The sequence below is a fragment of the Quercus suber genome, unplaced genomic scaffold, assembly GCF_002906115.3.
Source record: "Quercus suber isolate HL8 unplaced genomic scaffold, Cork oak 2.0 scaffold_310, whole genome shotgun sequence".
NCBI classification, from domain to species: Eukaryota; Viridiplantae; Streptophyta; class Magnoliopsida; order Fagales; family Fagaceae; genus Quercus; species Quercus suber.
In genome coordinates, this window is record NW_027069766.1 from 395844 (window position 1) to 415044 (window position 19201).

Below are 19201 nucleotides of genomic sequence, written 5' to 3' on the forward strand. Positions count from 1 at the left end.
TTACTTGCGAATCTATCTCCAGTATAACATTTTCTACCCAAAATTTATTGCCATTTCGACCCCAGTCCTTTCTAGCCATTATATGCCTCAGCTAATTTTTTTCTTGTTTTGGGTCAGCCTCAGCTAATTAAATAGCCGCTTCTTTCAATTATTTCTTGTACTTATACATGTGATGAGAAATGAAGATAATGTAGGCTATAAAATGTAATGCTGGAAAATATGGAGGTTAATGAAAACCAAATCAATAACTCGTCAATCCAACACAAAGCACAAGGTAATCTAAAATACCTAGTTGGACTCAAGATGACAACATGTTTTACGAGTAAATTAATCTTTTTTTTGTAAATAAAAAATTATATAGAGACCAATTATAAGAGGCTGAAACTAAATGAAAAATAAATTACCATTCTCTAGATTTTCTAAAATAACTCTATTATGGAATTTATCAAATAAAAACCAAAATATTTTAGATAATAATTATTTAGGCAAAAATTGTCAAATTTTGTAATGAGGAAATTGAGTGATGAGCCACCTACAATCATTAATAATAATAGAGGCGCGCACACACACACACACACACACACACACACACACACACACACACACACACACACACACACACACACACACAAAAAAAAAAAAAAAAAAAAGCCCACCAAAATTGACTTTTTCATGAATCATACTAGCAACTAATTAACTCACATACCTAAAAATTTAGTTAGCTACCTCAGCCTCCAAATGAGAAAATTGGCGGTTAGGTTTCACAAATAATATATTTTAAACAAAATTTAGCTACAAAATTTGGTGCAGCCTAAACCTACAACCTTACTTAATATCTTTTTATTATATATGAATTTTGACAAATCTACCATTGGATTACTTTTTCTTCTTATATTACTCATCATGCTTACAAAACTTCTAGAAAATTAAAGAATAATAGTTATATCATCAATAAATTGTTTAAATTGCAAGTTTTTGTAGTTTAAAGTTATGCATAAAATATAAGGTTATAAATCCTATAGTAAATAATATTCGATTGACACAAAAGTTGACATGTATATTAAAAGTGTAAAGAACATGTAACTAAACGGTTAGATTTTTAAAATATGCAGTAATGTTTATTTTATTGAGTAAAGTTGTAACCTTATATTATAACCAATTTTATAACTAAACTTTGTTTATATATTATAAAATTACTTAAGGCATTTTGCGTGTATTATTTACGTAATTAATGCATGTACTTAGTAGTAAATGCGAGCTTTTTTTTTTTTTTTTCTTTTTTGGCATGAAGAAAAGATTGCAAAGACAACAAATTAAATTTGTTGTCTCTGCAGTCTTTTCTTCATGCCAAAAAAGAAAAAAGAAAAATAAATATCCAAAGTCAAACCAAACATAAAATTAAGCAAGTGTGACATTAATTAAGGAGGTCCCTGTGAGCCACCAAATGTTATAATCTAGAGTAAAGAAAAAGGATGAAGATGAAGACACCCAATTCAAAGAACCTAGACTCTTCATTGTATTGATATGGATACCTAATTTGGAGTTTTGTTAGTTAGTTTTCAACCTAAATTGATTATGATTGCTACAAAACTAATCGGTTCTTTCATAAAAGTTATAATATACCTACAAACAAGTAATATTATAATCATAAATTATTTTACAATACTTTTATAAACTGTTGATATGACAAATTTTACTGTGTCTTATCTGAGTCCACTACCAATACCACTTTTTTACTTATCAATAACTGATCAACAGTTTGTAAAAAAAAAAAGTTGTAAAATAATAATTTGTGACTTTAGCATTTTCTATAAGGGGTGTTAATTCTATATTTTTTTTAAAAAGACGGGTGTTATTTAAGCAACTATTTTGTGATTTTGTGTAGGTAGCCTATACATGAAAGGTTAAATAAACACCAAAATGTTAGGTAAGTTTCTTAGGGGCAATAAATTAAGCTCTTTAATTAAATTTAAATACATAATTAATTGCATTGACTAATAAAGTATCAACAGTGTATATATCTGTGAAACTTCCTTCTGTAGATTTGAACCTTGGCCCTTGTTTCACACCCACAATCACTTATACTTGTAGATTGACCACCACACTAAGAGTGCACAATGATAAATACGTTTTTATTGAAAACAGTGAGAAGTGTTAATTGATTTATAGAAAATGCTAACGAGTGCCCTTAGGACATTGGTTAATAATCCTTTCAAATAAAGTTTTTATGAGAAATGAAAAAAAAAAAAAAAAAAGTAATTAATATTTTGACAAATTTTTACATTTTTCATAAAAGTAGTATCAAAATTTTTCTAAAATAATTTATTAACCAGTGCCTTAAGAGCACTCGTTAACATTTCCCTTGATTTATAAGACTTTTGACTACACACCAAAGAGTTTTGAGTCTTGCCATTTTAAATATGCTAGAAGGGAATCTAATCTTGTAGCTCAGTTACCCTATAGGGCTGATATGGCTTTCATTGTTTTTTTTTTTTTTTTAGTCAATAGAGAGGGAAATGTCTACTGTCTACTAATGTTCCAGTTTTAAATTCTTTTTTTTTTTCTAGAAAAAACAAAAACCTGCAAAATTATTTATTTATTTATTATAATTTCTTTTCTTTTAAGAAAAATTTATTATAATTTCAAAGAAGTAATTTTGACCCTCAAGATAACCTTTATATTTTACTACCTTTTTTATGAAATTATATTTTACTACATACATTACAACGTTGACATCGCTCAATACTTCATAAATGAAGTAAGCGTATAATATCAATTATCAGAGCCAGGGGTGGATGCTCTATCGCCACTTGCTCATTTTGTCAAAGACGTTAAGTTTATTGCGGGTTCACCAAGAGCCTATTCCTTCTCCTATACTAGAAAGTAGGATAATTCTGTCGTTCATGATTTAGCAAGGAGAACTAGGACTTTTTGTCCATTAAGTTTGAATGAAATTTGTTCCTCTTTTTATTTTCTTTTTTTTATTTTCTTTTTTTTTTTGAGAATGAAATTTGTTCCTCTAGACCTTTTCAATTTGTAATTTTTGATCTTCTTTAGTATTTGAATAATATGGCCAGGTACTTTTTCTCCAAAAAATAAAAAGTAAACATATAATATATAAAAGCAAAATTAATGCTCCATCAAGTACAAGCTCGACACGTACATATGTTAAACTATTGTTATTTTTTTTTTATGATTTATGCTTTCTTATTAGGAAAAAAAAGAGTAAAATATTCTTTGAATTTGGGGTCGCTTCTAAATCGGTTTCTTAAATTTTAAATCTCACACTTACACCACTGAATATTAAAATGATGTCATTATATACCATCAAATTCTGTCAAATTATTAATGTTGACCCACACAAAATAACATCATTCTTCACAGTGATTTTATTTAAAAAGTAAAATGATAAATAAAAAATGAGAAATTATAAATTTTCACAATTTCAATTTTGTTTAAATATAAGTGGCACCTTTCTCTCTCTTATAAATTTTTAAGGTGGTGATAGTTACATAGGCAAACATGATTTCAACTGGACAATATACAAAAATGTGTAATTTAATGTGTGCAACAATAATTAGCAATTATATATATATATATATATGTATATATACATCTCAAGTGGGAGAAGTTTTTGTGTTTGGGGGAATTTCCCTGGAAAATACTCTAGGAGTATACTTTTTGTGTTATAATTTTGAAGTGGAACACCGAGAGTTATGGAGAAAAAATAATAAATTTATGTAAATGTGAAAATAGTCGTGAAAAAAGAAAATGATATATAACAACGTTGTGGTCCTTGAATTAGCGAAACTGCGAAATATTGTTCAATCTCCCCATTTGACAAGGAGTGTGGACCCTACTCATGGTCCCCATACGCAGGTGCCACCCCCTTCGCTGAGAAGTTCCTTTCCACTTCCTTAATAGTAAATTAACACATGCCGAAATTGACTCGTTGATTTTGGTAATATTTATTTTAATTTTAATATAAACTTACATACTACACACCATGCTTGTGCCAAGTGTTTTAATATAAATTTAAAATGATATATAACAACGTTGTGGTCCTTGAATTAGCGAAACTGCGAAATATTGTTCAATCTCCCCATTTGACAAGGAGTGTGGACCCTACTCATGGTCCCCATACGCAGGTGCCACCCCCTTCGCTGAGAAGTTCCTTTCCACTTCCTTAATAGTAAATTAACACATGCCGAAATTGACTCGTTGATTTTGGTAATATTTATTTTAATTTTAATATAAACTTACATACTACACACCATGCTTGTGCCAAGTGTTTTAATATAAATTTACACACCATATAGACCATAACTTTGCCTTAATCAAAGGATATTTTTTAAAAGTGCGTGGCTTCTGTCTAGTGTTCCGTGACACTGGATCTACTACGATCATAACACGTATTTAAAGATGGACACGTGTCATAACTGTATTGAGTGCAGTGCACTAGAGACACTAAATAGAAGCTGCGCCTTTTTTTTAATCATGAAATTTGATAAATATATACATTTATATAGTTTGCAGGTTTTTATAATAGTATTATGTGTGTGTGGTTTGGGTCCGGTTTCTTTTAAAAAAAAAAAAAAAAAAGTCGCGAAGGTAATTCCACCCCAAATATGCCTCACAATCACAAGTAAACAAACGGGGTATTTGTTGTTGCCTAGGTTGTGACTTTCTAGAATGTTACCCCATTTCAACCGACAGGGTCCACAGCACGGAATTATATTAATTGATGGAAGGGTATTTTCGTCCATTTCTTGCACTCACAGTCTTGCTTGCACATTCGAGATTTCACACTAAAAAAAAAGAGGTCTTTCGGTTTTGCCGTTTCGGTCTTTTACTCTTTTCTCACTTGCGCCTAAAATTCCCCCATGCGCGTGCTTTACACTTGTCGCGGACATTATATATATTGACTTATAATTTTTTTTTTTTTTTAAATTTGATTATTTTCTATTTATATTTTGGGTAAATTGCAAATTACATTTATATAGTTTGGGAGTGTTTGAATTTTATATTCTGAAATTTTAGAATTTTAATTTTACCACCTAAAGTTTGAGGGTGTTTGGATTTCACATTCTAACATTTCAGAATTTGGATTTTACCTTCTAAATTTTAGAGGTATTTGAATTTTATTTCCTAAATTTTAGGGATGTTTGGTTTTTACATCCTAAAATTTCAAAATTTGGGGGGTGTAAAATCCAATTACCCTCATACGTCAGAATGTAAAATTTAAATACCCCCAAACTTCAAGAGCTAAATTTAAAATTTTAAAATTTCAGGGCATAAAATCCTAACAGCCCCAAACTTTAGGGGTATAATTTTCAATTTATCCTTATATTTTTCTTAAAAGTAGTATCAAAACTTTCATTAAATGATCCATTAACAAATATTTTAAGGATGTCTATTAACTAGACTCAATATATGTGTGTGTGTATATATATTGATGATGCAAAATTTTTCATTAGGTTGCTTGTCCAAATTTCGAGTTTCGGAAGATCTCCTAGAATTTGCAAGGAAAAAATATTTAATCAAAATGACCATCAAGATGTATCCTAGTAGAGAAGACTTTGATGCTTAAGTCAGTATGTGTTATCTTTTTATGAAAATATTTTGTTTTTCTTAGAGTTTGTTCTCTACCTAATTTTTAGTTTTAATTCTCCTATTATAGGCATTGTTTTAAAAAAACTAGATCGGTTCAACCAGGTACCGAACTGGGAATCAATATGATCAAAACCAGGAAAGAACTGGCTAGAAACCAAAAATCTATTTCTTTTTAGTTTTTTGACGGTTCTAATGTTTAAAATCATGATTATAGGCCTAAAATTGTAGCAGTTATGCTCATAGATGTCTCCATTTGTCATAATTGAAAAGGGTTATTATGCTGAACGTAACAGTCATTTTTTTAATGAGAGTTATGGTCATTAGCTATCGCCGTTTAATGAACTTAATGACCTAGATGAGTATGTCTCAATTTTCTTTATGGTTATATAGAGGTACAAGGTAGTCCATCAGGGTGGATAACCTCACCAATTTTTCCTTACCCATAAGAAGTGTTCATTTATTTAATTAGACTAAATTAAAGGACTAATTCTTATTATTTTATCGGATAAATTTGATATATCAAGGATTTAAAAAATTAAAATCACCTATTTGAGATCGATTTTTAAAAAAATGGTTAAAAACCTTTGTATTTAAAGTTTAATTATGTTTGAAAAAGTAAACACATAAAGCAACATATCAAACTTATTATCATTTGAATATATTATAATCCTAAATAAAAAAAAAAGTAATTAATTAAATTTCAAGTGGGTAATGTATAAATACCAGTTTTTAAACCACAAATTAACAAATTGGATTTTGAATCAAACCTTAGGTGGATAGAGTATAGGAAACGTTTTACCTTCAAACCGATTTGGAGACCAACTCATTGCGTGTGGATTGATAAAACTATCCACGTATACTTTTAGTTACATAATCTATTTAATCAAGGGTGTGCTTGGTTTGGTTTCGGTTGGTTTTAATGAGTATGGCCAACCGAAACCAAATATTTCGGTTTGTGAAATTCTCAACTGAAACCGACCGAAATGGCTGGAAACCAATTGGTTTCGGTGTATTTCGGTTTCGGTTGGTTTTCGGTTTTCCAAAGAGAGGGTTATTGAGATTTTCAAAACCCTAAGTGCCTAACTTCAATCACATATAAAAAACAAAGCAATAGAGCAACAGAGAGGGAGTTGTTGAAAAAATCAGAACGACAGAGAAAGAAAAACTTCCAACAATATTTGTTCAACAATTTACACACAGATTCCAACATAAAATTGAAAATATTTTGAATTAGCAAAAAGGTCCAGACAGAACTTTACCGTTGCTGCACCATAGTAGGAGCCTAACACCATGCTTGAGCCTACCACCATGTCTCTGTAGTGATTTTTCAATAAAGAACAGAGATATGTGACTCAGAGAGAAGAGAGAGGCATGGCCATGGTCCATGGGCTTAGAGAAAAAAAGAAAAAAAAAATGAGGAGGCGCTAAAGCGAGAAGGGTAGAGAGAGACACAGAAAATTGGAGAAGGGGGCGGCTGAAGAAAGGACCATGGGACTCAGAGGAGGAAAAAAAAAAAAGAATGAGGAGGCATTGAAGCATGAAGGGTAGAGAGACAAAGAAATTTAGGAAAGGGGACGGCTAAAGAAAAGAAAAGGAGAGTATTTATATCATGCTACTATTAGGGTTTTAAAACATTAAATAGCAAAAACCCACGCGCAAAGGCTCGAACTGGGAACTAGTTAGCTAAAACGCAGGAAGTATGCCATTGAGCTACTGAACATTTACTTCTTAAAGTTACATAAATATATACATATATATAAATCGGTTCGGTTTGGTCGGTTTCGGCCAATTTTTTCGGTTCATCAATTTTTTGCACACCCCTATATTTAATGAATCTTGTAAATTTTTTAAATAATATACATAAATGATTTTATGAGTCATTATATAATAAGTTAAAGAAGATTCCTTTAAATCGGTTTGGAGATTTTTTATATTATAAAGTATAATAAACCTATCTATAATTACTTGATTTATCTATAAAAACGCAAATTCTTTGGTGCTGCAACATGAATGACAACTCAGAAACTGATTCTCTTCCATTATTATTACTATTTTTTAAATATCCTAAACATTGGTTTTTAAATAAAGAAGTTAAAAATTGATTAAAATGTCCTATTCTTAAAGAATAATTGTAAAATTAGAAGTGTATTACCTGTTTTCCTTTTTAACTGAAGACATATTGATTCATCATTTAGATTTAGAACACATTGAATATATTATTAGATTAAAATATTATGATGAATTATTTTCTAATGATTTAATCCTATAAGAGTATGCACATCGTTAGATTAGATGACAACTTCTACTTGCTACGTAAATTTGAAAAACCTCTTTATTATTGTACTTCGTTTTTAATAGGTAAATAATAGGGAGAGAGAAGGAGAATTGGAACTACATACATACAAGACACCATAAATAATGTCATTAATGTTGGGCAATTGCATAAAATTTATATTTAGAATAATGCTAGAAATACAAACTATTTTACTAAAATTTTTACAAACTGCTGATATGATGAGTGATTATATGTAAATGAAAAAGTGATTTTAATGGTGAGCTTAAATGAAAACCAATAAAAAAAGTTGGCACATAAATATTTTGTAAAAAAGTTGTAAAATAATTTGTAACATTACTCCCATATTTAATATCATACTACATTTCACAATTAGAAATATTGCAGAGTAATACTATAGAAACAAACTATTTTATAACATTTTTATAAACTGTTGTTGTGGCCAATTTTTACTGTTTCTCATCTGAATCTACCATTAACATTACTTTTTCATTTACCAATAACCACTCACCATATCAACAGTTTGTAAAAAATTTTGTATCTCAAGTGTGGGGACTCAACTTGGATTGGACCCAGAGTATGAATGAGTTTTCAGCCCAACAAGACCAAACAATAAATTTTTAGAGCATGGGTACAAGAACTAGTACTGTTCGACAGAAAAGGTTATATTCGTTGAGTAATAAGGGATATGTCAGGCTGATTGTATGAGAAAAATTCTCCTCGGCTAGGTTTTAGTGAGCCTCTCTTATGCATGGAATATCTGTTCTTCCTTTCTCCCTCTTTTTTCCTCCTAATTCCCAGCGTCCCCTTAATGTCATCCGTTTCCATGTTATATACTACGTTCTTTCCTCCATTTCCATCGTACACATGTAGTTCTTATTTTGGGAACTCCTTTCTGTCCCATCCAGCACCTACCGGAACCTTTGCTCAGTGGCCATAAAGCTGCTTAGTTACTGTTCAGGTATCACCTCCACATTAATGCGCCCAGAGGGTTAGCTGGAAAGCATTTAATGGGGAGGTGATAGCCTTGGAAGATATTTGCTACCTTCCCCGATTCCTCCTTATGTTTATATTCAATTTCCTGTTCAGATACAACTTTGCAGAGTCTCCTGAATAAAATGAAAGTTACGTTCATCTCGGACTTTGGTGTCTTCGGACGTGCGTCATGCCACTATACACGATATCCATCCCTTTCTCCTATATTATCCCCTCAATAATTCTTTTACACTATCCTCGGATAACTAAGCGTCCTCGGATTGGGCCGTTGGGCCCTGAGCCCACTTCTGAGGATTCCTATATCTTTTTAAATAACAGGCCCCACATCAAGCATTTTCCAATATTTTATAGACAAATATTTCCTCCAATTTGGTTATATAAAGATTTATAAAACCATCTATATGTATTAAATCACATGACTCTTTAAGTTATTTAAATAAGTTACAGGATTCATTGAATTATTCAAACAAATTATGTAGCTCATTAAATATGTTATGTAATTAAAAGTACACATGAATGGTTGTTAGAGTTGCAACATTGTGAGCAAGACAGATGGATGAATTTTCCTCCAAACCAATTTAGATATAAACTCTATTTATATTTGAACAAAGTTTCTCTCAAAACTAATTTGGAGAGAAACTCTTCAAACTTCTCATACATATATTTTTTTTTGTATGAATTTTGAAAATCTAACCGTTGAATTTCATGTTCCTTATGTTCTTATCATGCATATCAAATTTTGTTCAAATCGGATATTATTTACTATTTGATCAATTAACTTATTTTTTATATACAACTTTAGATTACAAAACTTGAAATTATAACATTTATTTGATGAAATAGCAACTGATCTTTAATTTTCTTGAAATTTTGTAAGCATTAAGGATGTAATAAGAACATGCAATCTAACGGTTAGATTTTCAAAATTCACACTTAATATAAATATATATGATGAGTTTGTAGGGTTTATTTTCAAACTAGTTTGGAAAGAAACTTTATTCTTTATATTTTATTTGTAAATGTTAAAAGTACTACAACTTTTACTACATAAACCTTACAAACTAATACGACAATGAATGTGATTAGGTTTCAAGTTTCAACTACCTCATAAATGAATGTTTGAATTATTTTTTAATGATTAGTGACACATTAATTTGTGAGCTCTATGTAATAAAATATTCTTAGTATTACTCATTTTATTACATCAAATAATTTATGCTCATATAAAAAAAATTTCTATTATACAAAATCGATTAATAGGTTTCTAAAAATGCATGACATTATTTTATATTTTTCACAATTTGCTCACCAGAAAAATTGTGTTTGGTGAACAATTTTAACACTAGTTCCAGTTGAATAGGATATTATCACCACTTTTTTTATCCGCTAATTATAATTTATCACCTTAGTAATTTATAAAATATGTTATGTCCATAAATATATTACTATTTATCATTATATACCATAATTTTTTAGTTTTATTTAAAGAAAAATCTAAAGAAGAAGATAGAATATTTGGCCAGAAGATTATTTGAATTAATTTTTTCCTTTTGGCACAGTGCATATCCCAAAGGACCCAAACTTTACCTACTTCATCAACAGATTACGGATCTCCTGTTCGATTACTTTCCATTGTAATTTGTAATAGATTCTATCCTTTATTTTTCTCCCAAAAAAAAAAAAAAAAAAACTCTATCCAGTATGAGATCTGCACCCTAATTATTGGAAAACTTCATTAGTTCAAGAGGCCTTCCCAAGTAAATTAATAAATATGGTGAGACAAAAAATTTCACAATTAATACCAATACATTATAATTACATTAACCTTAACAAACACTGTCCAGTTCTTGTAAACATTTGCCATAAAAATGATACTAGTAATGATTTCATCTAAAAATAGTAGTTATCAATTTATAGGATAGAATATATGTGGTACATAAATACGCGTTTCGTTTTGTTCACTATTTTAAAATTGTGGTAAAAAGGGTTTTGTGAGACTCTGTTTGGCAAATGGGTTACGACAAAATAAAAATGAGAAAAAAATAAATAAATAAACGGATGAGTAAATATGTAATGAATTTGAAAGACAAATTCGAGACTAAAAAATGGTTACATATGTAAATTTATTTCTTTTATTATAATTAGATTATTAGCACATTATGTTATCTTAAAAATAATTTTATAAGACTGTATAAAATACACACACATATATATTCACTCAACTTAAAGGATATTGTTTTATTGTTCAATAAACATGGGTTTTTATTTTTTACTTATTTTTAAATAGGTATGTATATTCATACATATAATATACTTTACTATAATAACTATGGTAAAAATGATATTGTTTGGTTAAAAATTTCTTTATGTTTAGATAGGGTTTGGACCGAAACTTCTTTTTTTAGTAAGTATAAAACTTAACAACTTAGTAGATTACCCAAACAAGTAAAATGAAAAATGGTTAAAGAGTAAATAGACATTTGCTTTTCTTTGGTAAATCTACCTAGTTGTGAGTAATTAGGCACATTAAAGAGATCCTTGTGTGAGGTGAACAAGGAACACGCACTTATGGCGGCGTGGTGTTTCACCAATCAGTGGAAGTCCTCATCAAAAAAACAAAGCAAAGGATGGACCAGACCAGTATAGTAATTCTCTTTTCTTTGTCTTTTTTTAATAAAATTTTTCATGAATAGTATAGTAATTCAAACTTCAAAGTTTCAGACCAAAAGCAATGAATATTGAAAATAATATAAATATAAATACCTACACCACACTTTTTAAAACTTGGGGCTTTACTTCCAAGCAACGCTCATAACGTATCTAATAAAACCTCGGACCAGTTCTCGTATCTTTTATATAGATCATCACTCTTTATCCAACACCACACCCCCCAAAAAAAAAAAAAAAAAAAAAAAACTCTTTGATTGATTAACCCTATCAGACCCTTCTGACAAATCTGCCAAACAAACCCAACACTCTTCTATTTTTTAGAGATTTTTGCAGATTTTGTTTGTTGCTCAAAAACCCATTTTCTGACACTGTTTTTTTCTTGGGGTTCTTTTGGTTTTTTGTTGTCTTTGGGGTTTCACTGTTTTGTTTTTTGAAAGTAATGGGTAGTTGGAGAAGACAATCAGTTGGAAATCATCATAAGGAACCTCAGGGGACAAGATCAAACAACAGGAAACCACCTCTGGGTATGTTTCTTTTTCTGGGTTCTTATTTGTTTTTTTCCAAGATTCTAGTTTTACACGAGAAATTATTAAAATCAGGTTGTGATTTTTCTGCGTAAATAGTTTTTCTTTAATGGGTTCTTGTTTCAAGAAAGTGGGGTTTTCTTGGAATTTGATATAGCCGTTTCTGTATGCGTGTGGATTTGTTGTTATTATATCTTTGGTCCTTATTCTAAGTTGTAAGGTTAGTTATAATCTGTGATCTTCTTAAATGTTTGTTGTTTATGGGTTTTAGGTAATGACAAAATGAGTTTGTTTAACAGTTTTGACGCGGTTTCTGTTTGATCTTAAGGTATTTGAACAAAGAGCATATCTGTCTTGTAGGCAGGGTTTGTGTTTGTTTCTTGATTTTGGAGATTGGAGGGGTTGTTACATCCTAAAAGTGTTGTGATGTAGCAACCTAAATTTGGAATGTTATTTAGGTTTTTGGCTATGAGGCTGTATTTATTTATGTTTGATGGTTTTTATTTACAATGATCTGAGGCCATTTAAGATGGTACAACTTTGTTTAAGAGGAAGAGAGTAAATCTTCTGGAAATTTTCAATCAAACTGCTCAAGACTGAGAGGCGTTAGCTGAGACCATCTCCCCCCACCCCTCAAAAAAAAAAATTCTAACTTTTTTTTTTTTATTTTTTTATTTTATAGTTTTTTCCAAGTAGATTTTGTTAGGAGGGGGATGGATGCTAGAGGGTGTAGTCTTGCTTGTCTTGTTTGGTTCATGTTTCTGGTGTTGGTTACTCATGCGACGATTTGGGAAGAAAATTCACATTCTGTAGTTTCATGTGGGGCTTCCTCTGTATTGTGAACTTTACTGGTTGAATTTACTGGAGAGTTGTAGGTTTGGGTGCTTGCTGATGTTTGTGACTTTCTGATGAATCATGAGTTAAGGTGAGTCTAAGAGATCTTAAGATTTGTATGCGTTACTTGGTACCTTGTTTGAGTTCTGGTTGTTTAACACAATGTGGGTAACATAAGATAAACAAATATGGAAATATTGATGTTTTTGTTGGATTTGGTTCTTGAAAATGTGAGTTAATGATGTGGGAAGTTCTTCAGAAATGGAAAATGATGCTGATGAAGAATGGAATCCATGATGGAGTTATCCTATCTATTGTCAATCTCTGCTTGTTTCTTTTGTAGATTTGTTATATACCTGTATTCTGGATTTAGTTAAACTTATAAGATGCATTACCATGGTCCAAGGGGCTGAGCCCACCTGCAATGAATAATAGTGACGGCACTAGAAGGTTCCAATGATTGAAGGGGATCTTATCCCCATTTGTTGTGTCACTTTCTATTCCTGTCAACTCTGCTATTACCTTCTTCTAAGAGATAGATTTTAAGTATGATAGTGGATCCTTGCATGTGTAATTCAATTTATGTTTTTACTCATTTGGTTTCAGATAATTGGCAGTCGTCTGTGCCTTCCTGGGAAAAGGAATTCTGCTTATTAATTGGTTCAGTTCCATGGCGAAAGCTCTTGGAAACCAAGAAATGTATGTATCTTTATGACAATGTTGTTCAATGGAATGACTCTGCTGGTGAGGAGGCATTTTGCAATGCAAAAAAACGATATTGGGCAGGGATCAATGGCCTTCCCTGCAACATATCATTGCCTGATCCTGATATCTATATTGACAAAGTAGATTGGAACTCCAGCATAGATCCAGAGTTGCTGTTGGACTTGGAACAGGAGCAAGAGACTCCTAATGAGGTAGATAAAGATGAGAAGGTTGTGATTCTTGGTGATTCGCTCTTGAATAAATCATTCTCTTGCACTGGATGGGGAGAAGATGAAGAGGAATTACAAAAAGCTGCTGACTTGTCCCGGCATCCTGGAAATGAGGATTGGGACCGCAAAGTGGATAATGACAATAATCCTTGGGAAAATAGTAATGATCAGAATAATGGAGCCATGAAAGATTATGGATGGGGAAGTCATCCAAATGATTCACAGGCTTGGAATAAGTGGAAAAATAGTTGTTATGAGTGGGAGAATAATTATAATGGGGCGGAGAATGTGGATGATAGAAGTGGTGGTAATTGGGGAACATATGATGACAATAGCAGGAAGAAACAAGGCTCTCCTAGGTACATGTCAAGGTATAAAACCTCAAGGTTTGCAGGCAATGACTATCAAAGGGGTAGTAATGAATGGAGAAATGGTAGGGGAAGGAAGAAGGGAAATTATTCATATGTGGTAGATAATAAACCTGCCTCAAGGCAGTGGAACTCTTGCGGTTATGCCATTATGGATTCAGGAGAGCAGCAATTCCAGTGAGTTGGGAGAAATCAGTTTTGTGAACGCTTTTGAGTATATAATATGTTGTCTACTTGAGTGAGTTCTATTCTTTTATTCTGCGGAAGGGATAAGTGTTAATAGTGTAATTGAAGCAGAGTCCTCCATGTTCAGTTTATGCTGCATTTTTTGCAGAATGCTTGGGATGATTCATTGCAGATTCTGAACATGGCTCAAGGCAATGGGATAGTAGGGTGCATTGTTAGTATGTTTATTTTATAAACTTTACCGTCATAAAATGCTTTGTTCTGTCTATGACAATCTAAATGTCAATGTCGAGGATGCTATTGCTAGGTTGAGATAAATTTTAGTTTCGAATGTAAAGTTCATCAAGATTTTCATCCGAATTATGAAATTAAATGTTCATATAGAAAAATTTTCCCGTTTGTTTTTGTTTCCTTATTTGGTCTGGGAAGGAAAGTTTATATCTTCCATCTAAAAACCAGTAATGTGAATGGATCCAGTTTGTTCTGCTCCTAGGTTTTTTTTATTTGCTCAATTTTGTCACCAAACCTTTTTTTTTTTTTTTTACTTACTAGTTACGACAAGTCGGAAAGGAGAAATTAAGTAGTGTCATATAGTAAAAAGGCTCTAATGTGAGGGATCACCTTTAAACTACAGTTGAGATGGATCCAGTTGATCAGTACTATGATTTGAGCTACAAATGGTCTGGTTTGGTTAGGAATATTCAATGTTGATGAAGGCTATGTGAACAGGGAAAAACTCCAGCTTGAAATGCTCACTAAACACATCAAGGATCTCAAAATGAAATAAGGTCTTCTTTTGCCTTGTTAGGTTTGTCCTCTCTTAGCCAAATCATCAAGAACAGTGCCCTTTCGGTACAATTTATTTTTTTCACTTTTGAAAATTACTAGTTGATTTAAAAAGCTGTGAATGAAAAAATAAAAATAAAAATAAAGCAATAAGTTGTATTTAAAAAACTAAAAAAGGACACGACTTGTGTCCATAGCATTAGTGCACTAGACACAGTGGGATATAAACGCGTATCCGCATCCTAATGTGTACAGTGCAACTGATGCATTATATGTAATCCAAGTTCCTTAAAAAAATAAGTAATTTCCAAACAAGATTTTAAAAGTTGTACTTTGAAAAAATACGATTTTAGATATCTTAGGATGACATTATAATTTTTTTAGAGTAACACTACAAACACAAGAATTTTTCACCACGGCTGAGTTGATATGTTTTTAAGATAATTACACTTTACCCACCTGTGGTTTGTCTCTAATTCAATGTGCTTACTTGTGGTTTTAATTTTGACACTATACCCACTTGTGATTCTCACCGTTATTGTGTCGTAACCCACCTCTTCCTCAGTCGTTACTCTAACACAGAATATGTAAAAAGCAAAACCTCAAACGGATCAAAACACTCTCACTCCCAAAACTCACTCACTAATATGAAGAACATACACCCAGAAAACTAATACAAATTAAATCAAGCAATACCATCAAAGTACAAACCACAGATCTATCAAAATACAACTAAAAACACAAGAAAAACAAGGTCAAAAAGTGGTATTGACCTCTCTCTCAATTCACACAAATCTTGAACATGAAGAACATAAACCCAGAAAAATCAAACTCAAACCAACCTCCACAAATATATATTTGCCTTGTTGTCTTTCTTTCACCACAATGGTTACTAATTTGTTCAAAGAAAAAAAAAATCAATGGCCGACCACTTACACCTGTTCTTCTTCAACAATCTCTCTCCAAACCCCAAACCCAGCCATGGCCGACCACTCATAGCTCATCTCCGTCGCTCCAACACCACCTCAGATGGTGGTTCTCAAGCTCGAACCTCCCTTTCACCAGAATCTCTATCTTAACTCGATCTCAGCCTAAACCCCTCCCTCTCTCTTCGATCTTTCGGAATCTAAAAGAATTGAAGCTTCCAAGCTCCTTCACGGCAAACCCCAGCCACCACCATCTCTCCACTTCTCTACCCGATCTTTTCGAACCTAACTCTCAAACTCACTCTTCGATCTACCACAGTGGTGTGGTGGCCCTACACAATTAAACCTGGGCTCGTTGTAGGAAATTGTTGACTGATTTGGTGGTGAATCTGGTGATTCCGTGGGTTTTGGGTTGTTGTTTAGCTTTGAAATTTTCACTTTACTTCTATTATACCCAGCAAATAAAGTAATTTTTATTCTACTGTTCACGATGTTATGATTTTTTCTGGTGGGTTTGTTGTTTGGCTTTGAAACCGTCCTCTCTCATATCTCTATTCCCTTGGTCAAGCTTTGCCGATCCTCCCCGTGGGTGCTGCTAATGTATATACACTGGCTTTGTGTGAGTGAGAACTTGGATGTTGAAAATCAAAACTTTAGAAATTAAGTGCTGGAAATTGATGATCCTCCCTGTTGTCATGTTGTAAATTGTGTTATGCTTTGATTTTAATAAATTTCTTAGTTCAGGCACAAAAAATAAGTATAAGGAAGAAGACGAAGAACTCTCTCTCTCTCATGGTTTTGCTTCATTTGATTTGTATTAGTTTTCTGGGTGTATGTTCTTTATGTTTGTGTATGTTCTTCATGTTTGTGAATTATGAGAAACCAATACTATATTTTAATCTTTTTTTTTTCTTGTTTTAAGAGGAAAGAGACATAAAATGGGTGTAAAAAGACTTATTTACCCCTCTTTTTTAATAGAGGTGGGTTATGACACAGTAACGGTGAAAATCACAGGTGGGTAAAGTGTCAAAATTAAAACCACGGGTAGGCACATTGAATTAGAGGCAAACCACAGGTGGGTAAAGTATAATTATTCCTATGTTTTTACTGTTTCTCATCTAAGTCTACTATTGATATCATTTCATTGTTTATCATTCACAATTTGCCATCTTAATAGCTGTAAACTATTTTGTGAAAATCAACGTGACTTAGAAGCTTATAGATTTTATTAAGGCATACATTAATTATTCGTTTTAGGAAACTTTTTATGAGAAATTAAAAAAACTGTAAAAAAAAGTTAGTTACTTTTTCATTTTCTCATGAAATTTTTCTTAAAATAGTTTACTAATGTATGCCATAAGAAAATATTTTATGAAAAATTGTAAAAAAAAGTTGGTCACTTTTTTTATGATATATGCTAGTAAAACTTTTTTTTTTTAATTTATTTAAATGACATCCAATTTGTATGATTGCACAATGCACTTGTTCTATTTGAGTTAGTTTGATGGGTCTTCCTAATTCTTGATAAAAAATACATCATGTATAAGATACATGTTTTCTCCCTTTCACATGTAAGTGGACCCCATACATGTGGAGTTCAACTCTATATGAGTGGGAAAAAACATACATGCATGGTGTATTACCTCATTGCTGATCGAATGCTGATTGCTTGATTTGATGGAATTTTGTACCTCTGTAGTCATTGGAAAATGGATCGTTGACCGGTTAAGGTAATCTTTGAAAGTTTATTCCCTGCAATTGGTTTGCAGCCGGCCTAGTGTTGAAGAAAACCATCCATTTTAAACCCAATAATAGTGGCTCTACGCTGCTTATAATATGATTTCTTATACTACTATGTTTGACCCTCTTTATTCCATTATTGCAATTATCAAATTATTAAAAAAATTACAAAAACATGCAATAACTTGATAGAACAGGTTGATTTATCCTTTTTTTTTTTCTTCACATTTAACTCAATCTCAAGTGTGGAAAACCTGAGCTAGGCTGCTACATGGGATTTTTTTTTTCTTTTAAAATAACTACAAAAACCAAACAATTTTGTCAGTTAGCAACATTTTAAAACTATTTAGGAAAGTAACAACTCGAGTCTGAGAGACTCAATTTCACTGTAGCAAATTGAGTCTCAAATACTCGATTTTCATAAGGTGCGTGGCCGACATGGATGAAGAAAATTCACGTGGAACTCGAGTCTTAGAGACTCGAGTTCCCTCCAGAAACCCATAAAGCATATTGCTGTTGCTCTGGGATTGTTAAGTCAAATGGGGGTCTAAGTTTTGGTTCCAAAAGCTCAAAGGCTTGCCTCAGAGAGAGTTTGGTTTGGTTCTCAGCTTTAAAGGAAGCAATTTGGATGATTTTTGAGGCCATGAAAACAAGGTCATCAAGTATTAGCAATTACGAAAGAGAGCAAAAAGAGTTGTGTGTTTTTTTGAATTTACCTAGTGGAAAAAGAACTGGGGGGGTTTTGGAGATTGAGATTGTGCAACGGAGCTTGAATTGGTGGTGGCTGGCGTTGAGATCCACGACCGGTGGTGAGGAGATAGAGAGACTGACGACGGCGATGACGGTGGAAATAGGGGAGGCGCAGTGGTGGGGCAATGTGAAACAAGGAAGTGAGATAGGGAATGATTTTTGGGTTTGGATTTTTGCAGATCGTGATTTGGGTTTAGGATTTTAAGAAATGGGTTTAGGATTTTGAGGAATAGATATAGATGAAGAAGGAAGCACTGTCTTGGGTTTTTGGGGGCTTGGAAGAAGGAAGTGGGAAGGCAGATGGAGAAAAAAAAAAGAAAAAAAGAAAAAGAAAAAGAAAAAGAACAGGGAAGAAGATGGTGAACAGGAAATCGAGTCTTTAAGACTTAATTTCCCCGTGGACATTAGGTCTGCCAGCACACAAAAATCGAGTCCCTTAAACTCGATTTGGTACATTAAAATCGAGTCTCACATACTCGAGTTGTTAATTTCTTAAATAGTTTGGAAAAGTTGCTAGCTAATAAAATTGTTTGGCTTTTGTAGTTATTTTGAAAAAAAATCATGCTACATGCAAACTATT

General features: G+C 32.0%; 1 protein-coding gene across 1 annotated transcript; it reads left to right on the forward strand.

The window, feature by feature from the left end:
- Window positions 1-11683: 11683 nt before the first annotated feature.
- Window positions 11684-14818, forward strand: LOC111992206 (uncharacterized). The gene is made up of 2 exons (XM_065782683.1): window positions 11684-12096; window positions 13537-14818. The coding sequence occupies exons 1-2, from the start codon at window positions 12012-12014 to the stop codon at window positions 14412-14414; spliced, it is 963 nt and encodes a 320-aa protein (XP_065638755.1). The 5' UTR covers window positions 11684-12011; the 3' UTR covers window positions 14415-14818.
- The last annotated feature ends 4383 nt before the right edge of the window (window positions 14819-19201 follow it).